Source organism: Leptonotus elevatus, chromosome 17, assembly GCF_054856555.1.
Source record: "Leptonotus elevatus isolate MCC_2025b chromosome 17, RoL_Lele_1.0, whole genome shotgun sequence".
Lineage (NCBI taxonomy): Eukaryota > Metazoa > Chordata > Actinopteri > Syngnathiformes > Syngnathidae > Leptonotus > Leptonotus elevatus.
In genome coordinates, this window is record NC_141255.1 from 17,447,959 (window position 1) to 17,465,712 (window position 17,754).

Below are 17,754 nucleotides of genomic sequence, written 5' to 3' on the forward strand. Positions count from 1 at the left end.
TGCACGCTACAACTTCACTTTGACCTACTGAAGCGGCTCCGCCAACACCAAGCCTGATGCCCTATCTCGACTTCATGAGGTGGTAGAGGACGATGCGGCCGAAGAGACCATCATTCCCTGCGACCAGGTGGTGGGTGCGCTGAGATGGGAGGTGGAGAAGAGGATCCAGGAGGCACAAACACAAGCTCCGGTTCCAGCCGAGTGCCCAAGTGGTCGACTTATTGTTCCAGGGCCTCTGCGCTCTGAGGTCCTACAATGGGGTCACACCTCACGGGTCGCCTGCCATCCCGGAACGAGATGGACACAGGCCCTTCTGGCACAAAGATTTTGGTGGTCTGGGATGCACAAAGACGATTCCGAGTTTGTCACCGCCTGCAATGTATGCGCCAGTAGCAAGGCTTCTCATCGGCCACCCGCTGAACTGTTGCGGCCCCTGCCTGTTCTGTCTCGACTTTGGTCCCATGTGTCTTTGGACCTTGTCACCGGCTTACCTGCTTCCTGAGGGAACACGGTCGTTTTGACTATTGTGGACCGGTTCTCGAAGATAGCCCACTTCATCGCCTTGCCTAAACTGCCGTCGGCCATGGGAACTGCCAACCTGCTCATCCATCACGTTTTCCGGGTCCATGGCATTCCCCAAGACATCGTCTCCGACCGGGGGCTCCAGTTCATATCAAAGGTCTGGAAAAAGTTTTGCACTGCCATGGGAGCCACAGCAAGCCAGCTGTGGATCTGGCTACCATCCCCAGACCAACGGACAGACTGTACATGCCAATCAGGACCTGGGGGCAACCCTGCACTGTGTCTGCCAAAGCCACCCCATGTCTTGACACCTGCCTTGGGTGGAATACGCCCATAACACGTTAGTCTCCTCTGCCACTGACCGCTCACCATTTATGACAGCATATGGATACCAGCGTCCACTGTTTCCAACACAGGAGAAGGAAGTGTCCATCCCTTCCATCCAGCACAACCTCCGGAGGGCGCACAGCATGTGGAAAGAAACCCGAGCCGCTCTCTCGCACACCACCACCCAAAACCAGGAGATCGCCAACCAGCGGAGACTGCCTGCACCAGATTACCATCCGGGACAGCAGGTCTAGATGTCCACCCGTGACTTGCACTTGGTGGGAGGGTCTAAGAAGACCCTCGTTTCATTGGACCATTTGCCATAGAATCCATCATCAACCTTGTCTCTGTCCAACTTGAGCTCCCGCCTACGCTCAAGATCCACCCAGTGTTTCGTGTTTCTGATCAAGCCTGTGACCACTAGTTCCCTGAGTCCTCCAACGGCGCCTCTTCCTCCTCCACGTGTAGTTGATGGCGATCCAGTCTCCGCGGAGTCGCGGGGTGCAGTACCTGGTCGACTGGAAGGGCTACGTGCCGGGTGGGGTGGGTGTGGATGAGAGGGGGGTGGGGGGGTTACAGTCATGATCTGAACTGTCAGGCTGCGCTCAGTTGTTGTTTGTTGTTGTGTTGTAGCCAGTTGACCACAAGGGGCGCCAACGCGACTCACACAGTTGTTTTCATTCATGTATATGGATAATCAGTCGGCGTATTTAAGAGGCAGTCCAACCAGCTACCGGTTGTCGGACGATTTACTTGCCAGCCACCAATGCCCAAGCCTAGTCTCGACTGTTTCGCGACCGTTTCTCGACCTTGATTCTCGTCTCGCCTTGTACTACGATCTTGCCTTGCCCTTGTAAGTTTTCTAGTATATTTGTATTCTGTCTCTTGCCTTTTTGTGCAAGCACGTTAAGTTATTCTCCTTGCCTTTTTGGTGCAAGCACTTTTTGTTAAAGTTATTTCTACGTTGTTGCGTGCGCTTTTTGCGTTTTCCTCCTTGCTTTGCAAGCGATTTCTGTTTGGATTTTTTGTGTGTGTCTTTTGTGAATAAATATTGTAAACTGCTCTGTTGTCTGCGTTTTTGGGATCCACACTCGTGTCATAACAGACATAACAGTACTGAAGAAATGTAAAGCGAACATGGTTTGCATTTGCTCCCTTAATCCTCTCAGAAGGAGGCAACCGACAAGCATTCTGCTGGTAAGTCGGTTTTTAACAACCCTTTGCTCAGGGGCGAAATGTGACTCATGAGCAACATTATAAATAATTTGAGGACATATGCTGAATTTTGATCAAAAAGCAAATCTGCATGTAAAAAGCTTCGCACATAGCAGAGGAGGAAGTGGAAGGAAAGGGCAGTTGCAAGATCTGCCATCAAATGGAAGCATTTGACACAAAATGTGTTGTGTTGCTTCCAGCGGTGCGTGCTTAGTCGTCTTCTCCCTTTATCATGCAATGCCACCCAAGCAAATCGAATAAAGATGCTATTGATGATAATGGCAAAGACAGTCAGTTGTCTAACAGCCAGAGGCGTGCGGCTTGGTGGGCACGAAGACCATGCTGTGTAATTAGCAGCTTGGCTAATTGCAAATATCAGGGTTGGGCTGGGAGAGGAGGACTTAAAACAGTTTTCTTCTGTTTTGTTAGTTTTCTTATTTAAATAAACAAAAACAACAAAAAACACTTTTTGTGGTTTTGGGAAGCTGTAATTTCAGTTTCTATTCATTTTAATGAGAAACGTTGATTAAAAAAAATATATATATATATATATTTTTTTTAATGCTGCATGACATGATTCTATCGGTATCATTACTTGTTTGTATGCGGAATTTGCACCTCCTTGTGGAGTCACATTGTGTTAACGAGAAAAAAAGGCAGCGAAAACGATGAAAGGATGCATATAGCTTTGTTTTTTATCACTATAGTTTGTTATTTGTGGGGTGGGAGGATATCAACTTGAAATAGTCTATAATATTAATGTCATGTTTATTAGCATAATTATTTTTTCTCTTATGTGCCTCCCGCAATAAGAATATAGGCCTATTGACCTTTTGCACGTGACGGCACAGCCCTCATGGGAACGCCCCCTACGGGACGCTGGACGGCAAAAGAGACACTTGCCTGTATTGTAACCATTAAATCTCGTACAGCGTAAAGTCCTTTATCTAATCGATTATATTATAAAATGGTCATATCTTGCTGTGCGGTCGGTTTTTTTTTTTGCGAGGCTAGTAGATAAATGTTCATACATTTTACTAGTAAACGTACACTCTAACAAAGATTGTAACAGAGGTGTCGAATTGCGTGTTTCAAATCACATGAACGAGCCAGATAGTTAGCGTCCACTCCAACTGCACGAACACACAGCTTAGTTTTAAAATGCACCTTCTTCAAAACTATTAAGTGCATTTGACTGTTTAATAATGGGGGATTTTGTCTTTGTGCTTAGAGTTTTTCACTCTGGAGCCGGAGTCATATTCATTTGTTTCATGCTAGTAAACATAGTAACATAACATCATTACAGCGTTTCAATATAGAACGGTTTATGTAAAAATAAATCAGTTAGCATGACAAACAAGTTTTACCTTAGCATTACGAGGTATATTGTCCCCCGGTGTGAGCGTAGCATCTCGTCCCAGAGACTCAGCCAGCATTAAGCTTTTCAATCGGCCCCGGTTTAAGGAGAAGAGACGGCATTGACTACATAATGATATAGGTCGTGCACTGTGAATTCCGGCAAAGTCGGCGATTTGATTAACTTGGTAAAAACAGCATGCAACAGAAGGTACGGGGCTGTTTTCAAACTAGCGATCTTCAACTAAAGTAAATATCGCGCTCTATGAGTCCCGACTAAATGTGCAATTCCGACTGACAGGCGACCTTCGGTTGAAGTATTAGATTCCATGGCTTTATGGGCAACAATAACTTTTAATTTGTGAAAGTCACTAAGTCACTAAATCGCTCCGGGTCACATCCACTTTCATTCAACAATCATTTCCTTCCGGTGTCCGTCATAGGGCAGGCACGTGATCACGCGACGTCGGTGCAAATGGTCAAGTTTTTAGTTTTTTTAAGAGGTGGTGAGGGTGTGCTTTGCACTTGCAATAATGACTTCTTAGCCTCTCTTTAAGCAAGTGACTATCATGTTAGCGATAGCGAGACAGGGATACATGATTATGATTTGCGGACCCGCAGGGAAAAAGGGGGGGGGGGGGTTGTCACTCAGGATAACACTCAAAACAATAGGACCACCACTGTCACATACATAATACATATGTTCACAACGTAAACTTTGGTTCCATTGAATTGAAGTAAGCAAGTGCAATTCATTGCCTATTTTTGTTGCTTTACTGTGCACATGCGTTGATCTTGAATCTATTTGAAAACTTTTTGTAACTTAAGCACTCATGCAGGCGCAAAGAGCTTAATTCTCACCAAGCCCCACTCCGACGACGAGCCTCCCCGCCAGAAGCACCTCCTTCCCGGGCGCGGCACTCAGCACGACGCCGCCAACGGTGAAGAAGAAGCTGGCTAGCAGGATGCACACCCGACGCCCGAAGAGCCCGTTGAGGAAGGCGCCGAGGAGGGCGGCGACGGCGGCCGCAGCCACAGTGCTTGAGATGAGCAGCTCCTGCCACAAGGCGCTCAGCTCCATCTGCCTTTTGAGCAGCAGCATGGCCCCAGAGATCACCCCCGTGTCGTAGCCGAAAAGAAACCCCCCCAGGGCGGAGAAGGCGGACAGGAGGTAGACGAAGCCCGGCGTGACGTCCTGCATGAACTGCTTCCGCGCGGCGCGCTCCAGGTCCCCGGTGGAGGCAGAGGAGGCCACCGGGCCGCCGGAGGTGGCCACCGGGCTACCGGAGGAGGACGCGGCGGCAGCCACCTGCAGGCTGCTGGCGCTGGACTGAGCCTTGATGAGACTCCGCTCTCCTCCGTCGCTCGCTTTCCTCCAGCGCTCGCCCATCAGCTTGCTCATACTCCGCAGGTTGTAGTCATGGTCCGCCTGCTTTCGCGACATCGGGGATGCGCAACTGCAAACGCTTGACTAATCGACGCTTTTCTCCACTTTGGAGCGTAAACTGTGCGGGCAGTGCAGCGAAGTTGCGCGCATCTCCTCTCTGTGGTCCTGATGAGAGACTTGGAGGAGAAAGGAGGAGCGGAGCGCATCACTTCGTCAGCGGTATCGTCGGCGTGACGCAAGGATGTCTTATTTTGAACGAGTGATGCAAGAGCAGGGTGAGGAGAGGCAGGGCGTCATATGACCCAAGTCTCTGTCTGATGCTAAAATAGAAACAGCACGTGCATGGGGTAAAACTCGAAAGTCTCGATTAGGAGTCATCTATTAATCTTTGCGCGTTTTAACGAAACTTATCTTGTTCGTGGACGTTATAAAACACATTTAATTTTTAAAGAAATGTATTCTTGACAGTGTTTATCAATAGTGGTGTTATCTGGCACCAAATGCGAGGATGCTGCCCCCTGCATGACGCTGTAAAATGTTAAAAGGATTTTAAGGGTTGCATTTTATTGTGAAATCACTATACTTTTCACAGTAATATTGCATTAGAATTTGATTTCTGTGTACGTAGTCTTGACAACTTCTGCAACTGAATAACAAAAACATGCTAATAATAATTGAGTATCATTTCCCATCAATTTTCATGAAAACCTGGTCATGAAATCACATTGTTAGACTATTCCCATTGTCCTGATGCCCCCCCCCCCCCCTCTTTGTGTGTGTATGAGAGACTCTGATTTAACATATGCAACTGGTCGGTTCTCATCATTTCTGATTCCATGATTCTAAAAGGAATAGCCTTCCTATCCCTCATGTTCCCAACCCCAACCGACATACTTAACCGTCATTATTGTCTGCCGGCCCTCAAATTGATTGGTCCTGACACACAGTACAAGTAATCTCTGCGGACATGTGGCGTGACTATACGACTGCCAACAAATGCACTCTGGAGCCAAGACAATCAGCGAGCAGTCCTTTGAGTGCAAAAATGGAGAACAGCCTGATAATGGGTCATGATTGGGCCTACGAAGAGTGGGAAGGCAAAGGGGAACTACTGGAACCTTTTGTCTGGCTCATGGTTGCACGTTTGGATGACACAAGATTAAATAACTCAAATACTCAACTCAACTTCATCTATAGCAGCACTTGAAAAAAACAAAGTAGATGAAACAAAGCAACAAAGAGTTGTACATCAATAAAACACAACTTAAAGTACAAATAATAGCAATAAATAAACCATGTTAATAAAAATAAATATCTAAAAAACACTCAAAATATTATTCACCTAGCACAAAGTGTCACAGTTCTTATGTTGTCAAGGCAAAGTTCTCCAAGTGTTTGAGTGGGGAAAAACATGCAACAGTTCCTGACCTGTTCATTAATAATTAAACATAATAGAATGAAAACCTCACTAAGTAAAAGTTATTTTTTAACACATGGAAATGCAATCTGCAGATATGAGTTACTATCCTCTACCTGCACGTTGCTCAGTCAGGCACTTTTCTGGGCCTTAAAGCTACTGAACGTAGAATATTCCATTTCGAATCGCTACTGTCACCTGCTGACGAAAAATGAAACTGCACATACTGCTCTTCACATACAAACCACGCACATTACGTCACTCGAAATTCTAACCCGAATCCAGTCTGAAAACTATTGGCCAGAGGCTTGCAGGAGTACCCTTTGTGAACAGCTAAGGTGTTAATCTACTAATTAGAAGGCATTTCACTCATAAATGGTCAAATAAAAAGCTTATTGTGAAATTATATTTGGGAGAAAAGTTCCATATTGCAACTTTAAGTGACAATACTAAATGAACAAATGGACAATTCATGTCTCGGCAGTGTTGTTTTTTTTTTTTTCATTACTATATTTTAAGCTTCAACATATTCCATAATATTTTCACATTCCTGATAGTTATGTTGCCAATTTCCTGTTATCTCCTGCTACCTAGTGGATAAAAGTTGCTATAGCTGTAAGCAATATCTCCTCCACATTCCCAAACCATATCCCCACAACTAGGATGTTTTTGTAACGTCCACATCATCGGTTGCTATAGCAACAGCTTCCAGTGTCAGAGGAATTTGTCTTTGGGACTTTTTTTATGTCATTTGCTTGGATAACTGGATTAGTTTTTGTAATACGAGGTCATTTCACACACATTTTATAGTGAACTACATCCTGGTTCATCACCAGTAACTTGGATTCATTTTTTATTTCCTTTAGTGTCATCTCGTAAAACAAGTTCCGCATTTGTCAAATATAAGCGTCCCAGTACAATACAGTAATGAATGTGTCAATTGTGACTCGTTTGCTTTTGGAACTTTAAACTATTCTTTTTACATATTTTATTATCAAATCAATTTTGGGATATCAATAAGGAAACTCAATAACGATGGAAACTACAACAAAAAACTACACCATTTTATTTTGTGACAGTAAAAGAAATGTGAGGCTTTGCAATGCCAAAGTGTACTTTTTGCCTGGACCTTTTCAAAATAAAAGTGTGATATTAAGTGGATGCCCCTCAACGGGTAAACGGGCATCATGGGTGCTAGCTAGGGGGATAGCTAGCTAGCATCTGGGGCTAAAGCCAAACTGTGGCAGGGTTTTTACTTTCTGAACCTTTCAAACTGATCAACAAGAGAACAAATCAATGTTTTGATCAACAAAGACTATTGGGAAGACGAACTTTTGCATCAATCAACAACTTGATAATCCACACAACGAGATATGTGACGAATTACCACTTTGATTATCTGCCTCCTATTGCATGCTGGGAACCAGAATTAATCACGGCTTCATCCCGTCAGCCCTTTTTCTTTTTGGGTATAATTCTGTCATGATTGGGGTCAGCTGTTTCTGTTTTCCCTTGCAGTTGCTGGGGAAACAGCTGGAGGGCGGATCCCGCCAAACACACCTGCTGCCCATTAGCTCGTCAGGCCAAGATAAAAGCCTGACAGAAGCAGCAAGGAGTGTCGGGTTATTACTCCGTGATGCTACTCTGTATCTCACACTACTCGCTGTTCTAGCCGCCCTCGGGCGTGATTTTGTGTTTCCTTGTTTTTGATTAAAACTAAGTTATCAGCATCACTGCCGTGGCTCTCCTACCTTCCTGCATTTGGGTCCTCCACTCCGTTTCGTGACAGCCAACTTCAACCGTGACAGATCGTGACAGAATAACCCGACCACAATGGACCCCGCAGTGTTTCAATGTTTCATTAATGATGTCTTGCGTGACATGCTTAATCACTTTTGTTTTGTTTATCTTGACGACATTTTGATTTTCTCTAGAAATCTAGCAGAACATCGACAACACGTTCGGCTGGTTTTGGAGCGACTGCTGGAAAACCGGCTATACGTGAAGGCAGAAAAGTGTGCGTTTCACACCAGTTCGGTCCAGTTCCTCGGCTATATTGTGGAGAGGGGTCAATTGAGAGCCGACCCGGCCAAGATCCAGGCCGTGGTCGAGTGGCCAACACCCACGTCAAGAAAGCACTTGCAGAGGTTCCTGGGGTTCGCTAATTTCTACCGTCGGTTCATCCGCGACTATAGCATGAAAGCGGAACCTCTGACGAGGCTGGCGTCTACCAAGATTCCGTTTATTTGGACTCAGCAGGCTGAGGCCGCTTTTGTTAAATTATAATTATTATTTTCACGTTCACCGGTTTTGACACACCCTAACGAGGCTCTTCCATTTGTGGTCGAGGTGGATGCTTCAGAGACGGGAGTGGGGGCGGTGTTGTCCCAACGGTTCCCGGTTGACCAGAGGCTGCATCCCTGTGCCTTCTTCTCACGTCGGCTCATCCAGGCGGAGCGCAACTACGATGTGGGCAACCGTGAGCTGCTGGCCATTATTTTTGCGTTGCAGGAGTGGCGGCACTGGCTGGAGGGCGCGGCGGAACCCTTCCAGATCTTCACGGACCACAAGAACTTGTCGTACCTCCGGTCCGCTCAGAGACTAAATCCCCGTCAAGCGCGTTGGGCCCTGTTCCTGACACGTTTTAATTATATCATCACTTACCGACCAGGAGCCCGGAATACCAAGCCGGATGCCTTGTCCCGCATGCACGGTCCAGCCGCCGAGGGGTCTCCACCCGAAACGATCGTGCCGGAGAACAGAGTGTTGGGAGCCCTCCAGTGGGAGGTAGAGCGAAAGGTGGTGGAAGCAACTGGCGACACGCAGACCCCGGTAGCATGCCCTGGGAATAAGTTGTTTGTACCCACACACCTTCGTCAAGAGGTGCTGCAGTGGGGGCATGTGTCAAAAGTGGCATGTCATCCTGGGGTGGGTCGAACGCTGTCCCTAATAGCACAGAAGTTTTGGTGGCCAGGGCTACGCAAGGACATAAAAGAGTATGTCACGTCCTGTACGGTGTGTGCTCGTAATAAGCCCTCTCGCCATATGCCAGCCGGTCAGCTCCGCCCCCTGCCCATTCCCCACCATCCTTGGTCGCACTTGGCGCTGGATTTCGTTACCGGGCTACCACATTCCAACGGGCAGTCGGTGATCCTTACGGTGGTGGACCGGTTTTCCAAGATGGCGCACTTTATCGCCCTGCCCAGATTGCCCACCTCGTTGCAAACGGCGGATATCCTGATAAGGGACATATTCAGGATCCACGGGATCCCATCCGACCTAGTCTCCGATAGGGGGCCTCAGTTTGTGTCCCGGGTGTGGAAGGCTTTCTGCAAGTCTTTGGGAGCTACGGCTAGCCTGTCTTCGGGCTATCACCCCCAATCAAATGGGCAGACGGAGAGAGCTAACCAGGACTTGGAGGCGGCGCTCCGATGTGTGTGCCATCAGCATCCTTCCTCGTGGGCATCCCACCTTCCATGGATCGAATATGCCCACAACACCCTCGTGTGCTCTGCCACAGGTTTGTCCCCGTTCAACGCTGCCTACGGCTATCAACCCCCTTTGTTCCCTTCCCAGGAGGGCGAGGTTGCCATTCCCTCGGTCCATATCCACCTCCGCCGGGCTCGCAGGGTTTGGCGGGACGCCAGGAAGGCCCTGTGCCGCACAAGGGCCCGCAACAGGCGACTCGCGGACAGGCACCGGATCCCAGCACCATCCTACCGACCGGGACAGAAGGTATGGCTCTCCACTCGGGACCTGCAGTTAGCGGGGAGTTCCAAGAAGCTGGGGCCTCGGTTTGTCGGCCCATTTGAAGTCGACTCCGTGATCAACCCGGTGGCAGTTCGGCTCAACCTGCCACCCACACTCAAGGTGCACCCAGTCTTCCACACGTCCTTGCTCAAGCCTGTCTCTGCCAGCCCATTGTGCCCGCCGGCCGCGCCCCCACCGCCTCCCCGGGTCGTCAGCGGGCAGCCTGTCTACACGGTTAGGGCCATACTGGACTCTCGAAAGCGTGGCAGGGGGATGCAGTATCTGGTCGACTGGGAGGGGTACGGTCCTGAGGACCGCCAGTGGATCCCCCGCTCCTGGATTCTGGACCAGTCACTTGTCCGTGACTTCCATTCGTCCTTCTCCTTCTCTGCCAGGTGGTCCGCCTGGGGGCGTTCATTAGTGGGGGGGTACTGTCATGATTGGGGTCAGCTGTTTCTGTTTTCCCTTGCAGTTGCTGGGGAAACAGCTGGAGGGCGGATCCCGCCAAACACACCTGCTGCCCATTAGCTCGTCAGGCCAAGATAAAAGCCTGACAGAAGCAGCAAGGAGTGTCGGGTTATTACTCTGTGATGCTACTCTGTATCTCACACTACTCGCTGTTCTATCCGCCCTCGGGCGTGATTTTGTGTTTCCTTGTTTTTGATTAAAACTAAGTTATCAGCATCACTGCCGTGGCTCTCCTACCTTCCTGCATTTGGGTCCTCCACTCCGTTTCGTGACAGCCAACTTCAACCGTGACAGATCGTGACAAATTCTATGTGAAAAGTGAATGTTGTAAATTGTCTCTATGATTGTCTGAAAGGAAACATGAACAAATAAAACAAACCTGGATTTGCCAGCTCTGTTGCAGAGGAGTGATGCGAGAGTAGGTAGAAATAATATTTTGTGAAAATGATGCAAGTCTGTTCGAGCTCCTCATCTCATCTCACGGAGACCTCTCCTTTTTTTCACGTCATTGCCACACGTAATAAATGAGCCGTCTGCATGGCTAAATTACTAATATCACCAGAAATGTCAACTTTATGCTTCATGTTTCAAGTGGGATAAAATTAAAGTCAAATATGAAGCCACAACTGTTACTCGAAACAATTTGACCGATTCATGTACGTCTCCCGAGTAATGGGTTATGCGACCTAGCCGTTAAGACTGCGTTTGCATGGCAAAAATTCGGATACGTATCTTATCTAGGACCACATATGAAAGTGACCCAGGTCGGATATGAAAAAATCGGATTTGAGCCGTTTAGACAGACATAAAAAAATCTGAATTTGGGAAAGAAAAAAAAAACGATCTGGGTCGCATTTGCCTGCAGTGTGTACGTAGCCTATATATGCACTAGAAGGTTTGATATTCTACTTTCTGGACAGTGTGATGGTGGAAAGTGGCATCGTTCTCACAACAACCGCCCAGCCATATGTGTCATCGAAGGACCATACGTGACAACATATGATGTAAAGGAATATGTTGTCCCTGGTGGATGCACATATGTAGCCTCTCAAGCAAGTTTCTTTCTTTCTTAAAAAAAAAAAAAAAAAAAGCTGGTTTAAGTCTACTTTTTAATCCATTTCAAATTAATCAAACGTGACTTTTTTCTTCTTCTTTTGATCACCTATAGGGTGAAAACTGGTTGCTACTGATTGAGTTCTCGGAAAAAGGGAGGCTTTTTGAAAGCTATTGTTCTCACACTTTTCCAGGTAAAAATCGAGCATTTGATGACTCATTTTGAAAAATCCATACAAGCGTTTCAAATTGCAGGACAAAACACGTTTGCGGAACACATGGTGCGTTTCGGAGCAGAGGAGGTTATCGAGCTTCATCAGCCGAGTAAATCAAAAATGGCATTGTGCTGCTTCGTTCAAAGTATGACTCAGCAATCCCTCACCGTTCAGAACACGCCGCCTTTTTTTGACAATCGTCCACATATGTGCATGTGAGCACATCCATGGGTTTGGAGATCCAAGTGCAGATGTGGCCTGAGATGCAGCTCTACATGACGCCACCTGTTAACCGCACAGGGCAGCATACAGTATCAGATGAGGGCACTCTTGTGAGCTAAGGCACCTAGTTGAAAACTCTCACAGAACACCAACAAATGTCACAAAAAGTAGGCAATGAACTGTACACTCAAATAATGATCTTGTCTCAATTTACTCACTAATTTACTGTATATCTGTTTTATGATTATTAATGCAAATGTCAATGTTTCATTTCAAGTTGCATTTAAAAAAAAAAAATGGGGGGGGGGTGCATTGTGAACCCCCAGCAGCACCCACTTGTGCGGACCCACATAACACTCATGTCAGAAACCATCACTGGTCAGTGACCGGTGGATACACTGATTAATGATACATTCTGCCATCTTCTAGAAGAGCATTTTATTGTTCTACTGGTCATAGATTAACACGGATAAATTATTTGTAGTAAATGTCACATTTTTAGGGCAATTCTGTGAAATTGGATTGGATGGTACCTATTGTCAGAGTTGGTACTGAAGTAGAAGTACATATATTTTACTCGTAAAAGAAGAAGACCTGTTTTGATTCCTGTTTCAAAAGTAAAAACTTGAAAATACCTGCAAAATCTGAAGTACAAAGTATTTCTACTTTTTTACTTGGCACCATGCCTAATGTTATGGCTAACAGCATTTTTCATTGTATTTACAGTCTGTTTGCCTTCTGAAGGCCTCCGTGGAAATGCAAACATGGACACCACGAACGATTTCACTGCCAGCAATGGGATCATTGAAAACTCGGCGCATCTGCTTGCTCAGTTGTGGAGCGTGGGTCATTGTGAACAAGGCCTCGACCAATGTATCAACGCAAACCACGGTTCGAAAAACTTACATACGTGTCAAAACAAAGATAAATACATATATCAGAATCGTTTTTATGTGACTTAATTTCTTTCCATTGAAGAATATTTTGCCTATGAAAACTGTGCCGTGTTAACTGATCCAAGTGGCATATTTGCAAAGTGCCATGCGTACGTGCTGGTCGCCAAATATCACAAGGTATTGTAGACTCACTGGACACTTTAGTACCCGCATAATGAGAAGCAGTTTCAAATACCAGAGGGGCAAAATATTGGGAACACTTCTCAGTTGGATAGTTGGCGAGTATAACATTAAATATTCTTCTCAGGCTTGCATCCAGAGAACATGTACCTGTGTTACCATGGCGGTGAATTTACAAGCATGTTTATGTGTCGCTTTGGGTAATTACGCTAAAGCCTGTGCCGGTAGGTGACTGGAGGCCAACTACAAACTGCAGTAAGTTGACCTTTTACTTGAATCATTTTGTTGTCAGTAGGAAGATTTGTATGCAATACAAATTTCCTAGTTGTGAACTGTGAGAAAAAACAGGAATTCTCCTATGACACGCGTGCTTGCAACCTCACGTGCCGCTCCCTGTCGGGCGCAGACCCCCGCTGCCAGCTGGGCGACGGCCCGGTGGGCGGCTGCGGCTGTCAGGAAGGCACTCACCTCAACGAAGGACGCAGGTGCACATCCAAGGCGGAGTGCCAGTGTCACCACCAAGGCACTGCATTGCCACCTGGGCCTGTTGTAATGGATGGGAGACATTGCTAAACTGTTATTATAGAATTGTCTACATGAGAGAATGGTGTTATATAAAGTACTTTTGATTGGTTCCTCGCCAGCCATGTTTTTAGTTGTAGTGAATGTGATGTTGCTAAAAAGCATCCAGATCACAATGGAAACTGTGTGCCACTTGAGAACTGCACATGTGTGTACAGTGGGGAAATGTTCAGTGTGGGCCAGACAGTGAAAAGCAAGTGTAAATCCTGGTAAGTGTGGCATCTGTACATGTTCCATAATCAAATTCCTGACTTAGTTTCATTGCAGCACCTGTAACCGATGTAAACTATTTGGCAACGGGCACGTTCAGAGTCAGACATTCGACTCCAAATGGTGCCGCTTTGACGGACACTGTCAATACTCTTGTGGAGTTAAGGCAGGAATCATATTTGATGTAACTCATTCAAAACCAAAACTGTGTAAATATGTTTTTTAATACTTTGTCATTCACTCCCAAAAACATATTTATACATTTTTTAAATGTTTGTTATGCAAGAGCATACAGAAGGCTTTGATACAGCTTCTGACATGAAGAGGTGGCTTAAAGCAATGGTGGTTATTACAAAAAACGGCCAGCAGGTGGCAGCAGAGTATAAGTGATCAGCCAGGGCCATGTTGTAACAAGCTCTTTTTGACAGTGTTTTCACCAGGAATGTGAATACTGATGAAACTTAGCTATATTCTAATGCTAATTTCTACCAAATGGAAACAGATATAAATATACTTTTTTTTGCATGATAAAAGAAGAGACTCTAATCTTTCTTTTGGTAGATTTCATGTTTTATAGCAATAGAACACAATATGCTGTGGGCCTTGCAAAATCAGTCACAATCCAGTAAAACTGGCAAATGGGGTTGCTTCAGTGAAAATGGCTGCCAGTGAATGAGTTGCTTCTTTTAAAGGCTTACTTACTGACTGTGGAACTGGAAAGGGCACCTTCTCTGTCCGAGTGGAGCGTGTGCCGTATTGCGACGAGGCCAGCAGGGTCACTCTGGAGCTAAAGGTGAACCTCTTCTTCATGCTAATCAAAGAGGAACATTAATGAGGTGAATGCCATGTCAGGGCCAAGGCACGTTGACGTTGAGCGACATCGGGGTGACAGGGTACCTCCACCGGGCCTCATCCCATGAGGGTTCGCTTTACACCATGCACAACGTGGGACTCTACATGGTGCTCTCAGTGCCGAGCAAATCGCTGACTCTGATCTGGAACAGACACACCCCATCACCGTGAAGCTGATGTCTACTTGGAGAGTGAGTTAGAAAAGTACTGTTGTGACCAAACCCTGCCGCAAATATATATAAAAAAGTGTTAGATGTCTTTTCATCCATTTGTCCCACAGAACAGAGTATGTGGCCTCTGTGGAAACGTTGACGCCAATGAGATGAATGACCCTCAAGTGAGTCAATCTACAGTTATGGCAAGCCCTCGGTTATGGAAAACAGTCGAGTATGGAGGTAAATATGGTGCAAAACTAACTTGTAAAAAAATTTGTACCTGTAGAAAAAAAGTCTAAATTTGTATCTGTAAAAGTCATGATTTGTACCTGTAAAAAAAATGTGTACCTGTAAAAAAAAAAAATTGTATCTGTAAAAAAAAATTGTACCTGTAAAAAAAATTTGTACCTGTAAAAAAAAAAATTTGTATGTGTAAAAAAAAAATTGTATCTGTAAAGACAAATTTGTACCTGTAAAGGTCATGATTTGTACCTGTACAAATTTTTTTTGTACCTGTACAAAAAGTGCACATTTGTATCTGTAAAAGTTGTGATTTGTACCTGTAGAAATGACAACTTGTAGTCAAAGAAGTCGCCACTAGGAGTCACAAGTGGTTTTTCTGCTGCTGTCCAGTCACGTGAGTTTTGCACCATATATCTCGCTACAAAAGGTGCAAAACTGATTCGCACCTGTAGAGCGCCGTGATTTGTACTCGTAGAAGAAGAGGGCGGGCTCTGGAGGATTTGGGCGGGCTAAAGCTCAACCTCATTGGTTGAGCGAACGACGCCCATGCACAGTAGCCACACCAGTTTACGCGTCACGCGTCACGGAAGAAGAGGACATCCCAGGCGTGAAAATTTCAACATGGTTCAATATACGAACACCGTGTAGATCATCTTAAACGTTGGTTGACATGCAGAGCACTCAAAGTGGGCAGAAAGAAAGAAGTTTTAGTATGAAGGTAAGATTTATTGCACGAACATAGCTCGTAATCCGGTGCTAGCTAGCTAGCTCATCTCATGTTGTCACGAAAACTGAACACATTGAAGTCACGATTTTTATTTCAAGATTTGAAGCCTATCAGTGTAAACATACGATCAATAGCTTGTACCTGTAACAAAAAAATTATAATCTAAAAAAAAAAACCTCATAAACTGCTGCTTAGTGCTTAGATGTGAAAATTACTATAGAGCTACAGAACCCCATTGAATGTTTTACAAGATAACCTAAACCTATAACCAAAAGTGGACAGTACTCAGCTACTTGAATTTGACTAACATTATATTCAAGCATCTGTACTCTTACTATCATAATAAAATGAAAACAAAACGTTTTTAGTGCGAGTGGATCTTTAAGCCGCTACAGGTATTTTAACCTCAAACCTTTATCCTCTGTATTTAATCATTTTATTTTAAATATTACAATTTCTTGATAAATGTCAGTATTTTGCAATGTAAAACGCTACTCCGGAGAGCACGGACAATGTCAGGCCTTCCTGACCGACTGCGAAATCCACGGAACGTTCCCGCGCCTTCATTATTTCTCATCTGACTGGACGAGCCAGGTTATGGGCCACCGCGGAATGGGCAGGGAACTCTCTGACCTGCCAGACCGCCTCCATTTGTACAGCCCTTTGCCGGGTCTTTGATCCCATCAATACGGATCGAGAGAAGACTCAAGAGCTGAGCAATCTTCGGCAAGGCAGGGAGTCTGTCAGCGACTATGCCATCCGGTTTCGCACCCTGGCAGCCGAAAGTGGCTGGAAGGCGATGGCTCTTTACGATAATTTTTTTAAGGGTTTTACCATGCAGATCCAAAAACTGTTGCTCCCCATTGACCCACCGGCAGCACGTGACACAAATCCTTCAACGGTTACTAGACCACAAGCTGTACGTGAAGGCCGAGAAGAGTCTATTCTATGCGAACACTATTTCCTTCTTGGGTTTCATAGTATCACCAGGAAGGGTAGAGATGGAGCCTGGCAAGATCAGCGCTGTAAGGGACTGGCCCTCGCCAGAATCACGGAAGAAAGTCCAACAGTTCTTGGGTTTCGCCAATTTTTACCGTCGCTTTATCCGGAACTTCAGCTCCATCGCTGCCCCATTGCATGCCTTGACCTCTCCACAGGTGCGATTCCGCTGGACCCCGGAGACTGATACCGCTTTCAATGCTCTCAAGCAACGGTTCACTGAGGCCCCGATACTCAAGGTTCCGGACCCCAAGCGCCAGTTTGTGGTGGAAGTGGATGCCTCTAACGTCGGAATCGGGGCCGTCCTATCCCAACGCTGCCAGGAGGATGGCAAGGTTCATCCCTGCGCATTTCTGTCCAAGCGGCTCTCCAAGGCCGAGCGCAACTACTGCGTCGGCGACCGTGAACTCCTGGTGGTAAAAAAAGCTTGAAGAGTGGAGGCACTGGTTTGAGGGGGCAGAACAACCCTTCGTAATTTGGACCGATAACCGAAACTTGGAGTGCCTACGCAAGGCCAAACAACTTAACCCCCGACAGGCCAGGTGGTCCCTGTTTTTTAACCGATTTTCATTCTCTGACCAACAGGCCGGGGAGCCAGAACACTAAGGCAGACGCCCTGTCACGTATCTATGACCCCGAGCCTGCTGAGACCGAAGCAGGACCCATCTTCCCCGGAACTGTGTGGTGGGAGCCGTAGGATGGCACATTAAGGAGGCCCTCGAGAACTCGAACCCTCCCGAGAAAAAAAAGAAAACCACTGAGCTCATGATAGACCATGTATTCCAGGTCCATGGTTTTCCTCGCCACATCGTATCAGACCATGGACCTCAGTTTGTTTCATGATTCTGGAGAGAGTTCTGTAGGGCAGTAGGAGCCGAGGCCCACCTAAACTCCGGTTACCATCCAGGGGCAAATGGACAAGCTGAACGCCTCAACCAGCAGCTTGAGACTGGACTCCGATGCCTGGTGTCCCAAAAC

At 46.2% G+C, this 17,754-nt stretch overlaps 2 protein-coding genes across 3 annotated transcripts in view; one reads left to right on the forward strand and one right to left on the reverse strand.

Annotated features, from left to right (window-relative positions):
• slc2a13a (solute carrier family 2 member 13a) overlaps positions 1-5,055 on the reverse strand; it is a 47,686-nt gene extending 42,631 nt beyond the window's left edge. Inside the window, exon 1 of one of the 2 annotated variants that reach the window (XM_086059043.1) lies at positions 4,282-5,055. In XM_086059043.1, the coding sequence (XP_085915169.1) occupies positions 4,282-4,864 (583 nt within the window). In that variant the 5' untranslated portion in view covers positions 4,865-5,055. The remainder of the gene's footprint in view (positions 1-4,281) is intronic. The other variant, XM_086059044.1, reaches the window with a different exon arrangement.
• LOC147160241 (uncharacterized) lies at positions 4,372-17,207 on the forward strand. The gene is given in 17 exon segments (XM_086059116.1): positions 4,372-8,812; positions 8,896-10,394; positions 11,363-11,494; positions 11,611-11,689; positions 11,751-11,819; positions 11,906-12,034; positions 12,677-12,823; positions 12,911-13,005; positions 13,348-13,557; positions 13,693-13,799; positions 13,858-13,955; positions 14,493-14,593; positions 14,653-14,809; positions 14,812-14,843; positions 14,933-15,047; positions 16,398-16,573; positions 16,656-17,207. Coding segments are annotated over 17 exon segments (3,933 nt in total). The 5' UTR covers positions 4,372-8,577.
• The last annotated feature ends 547 nt before the right edge of the window (positions 17,208-17,754 follow it).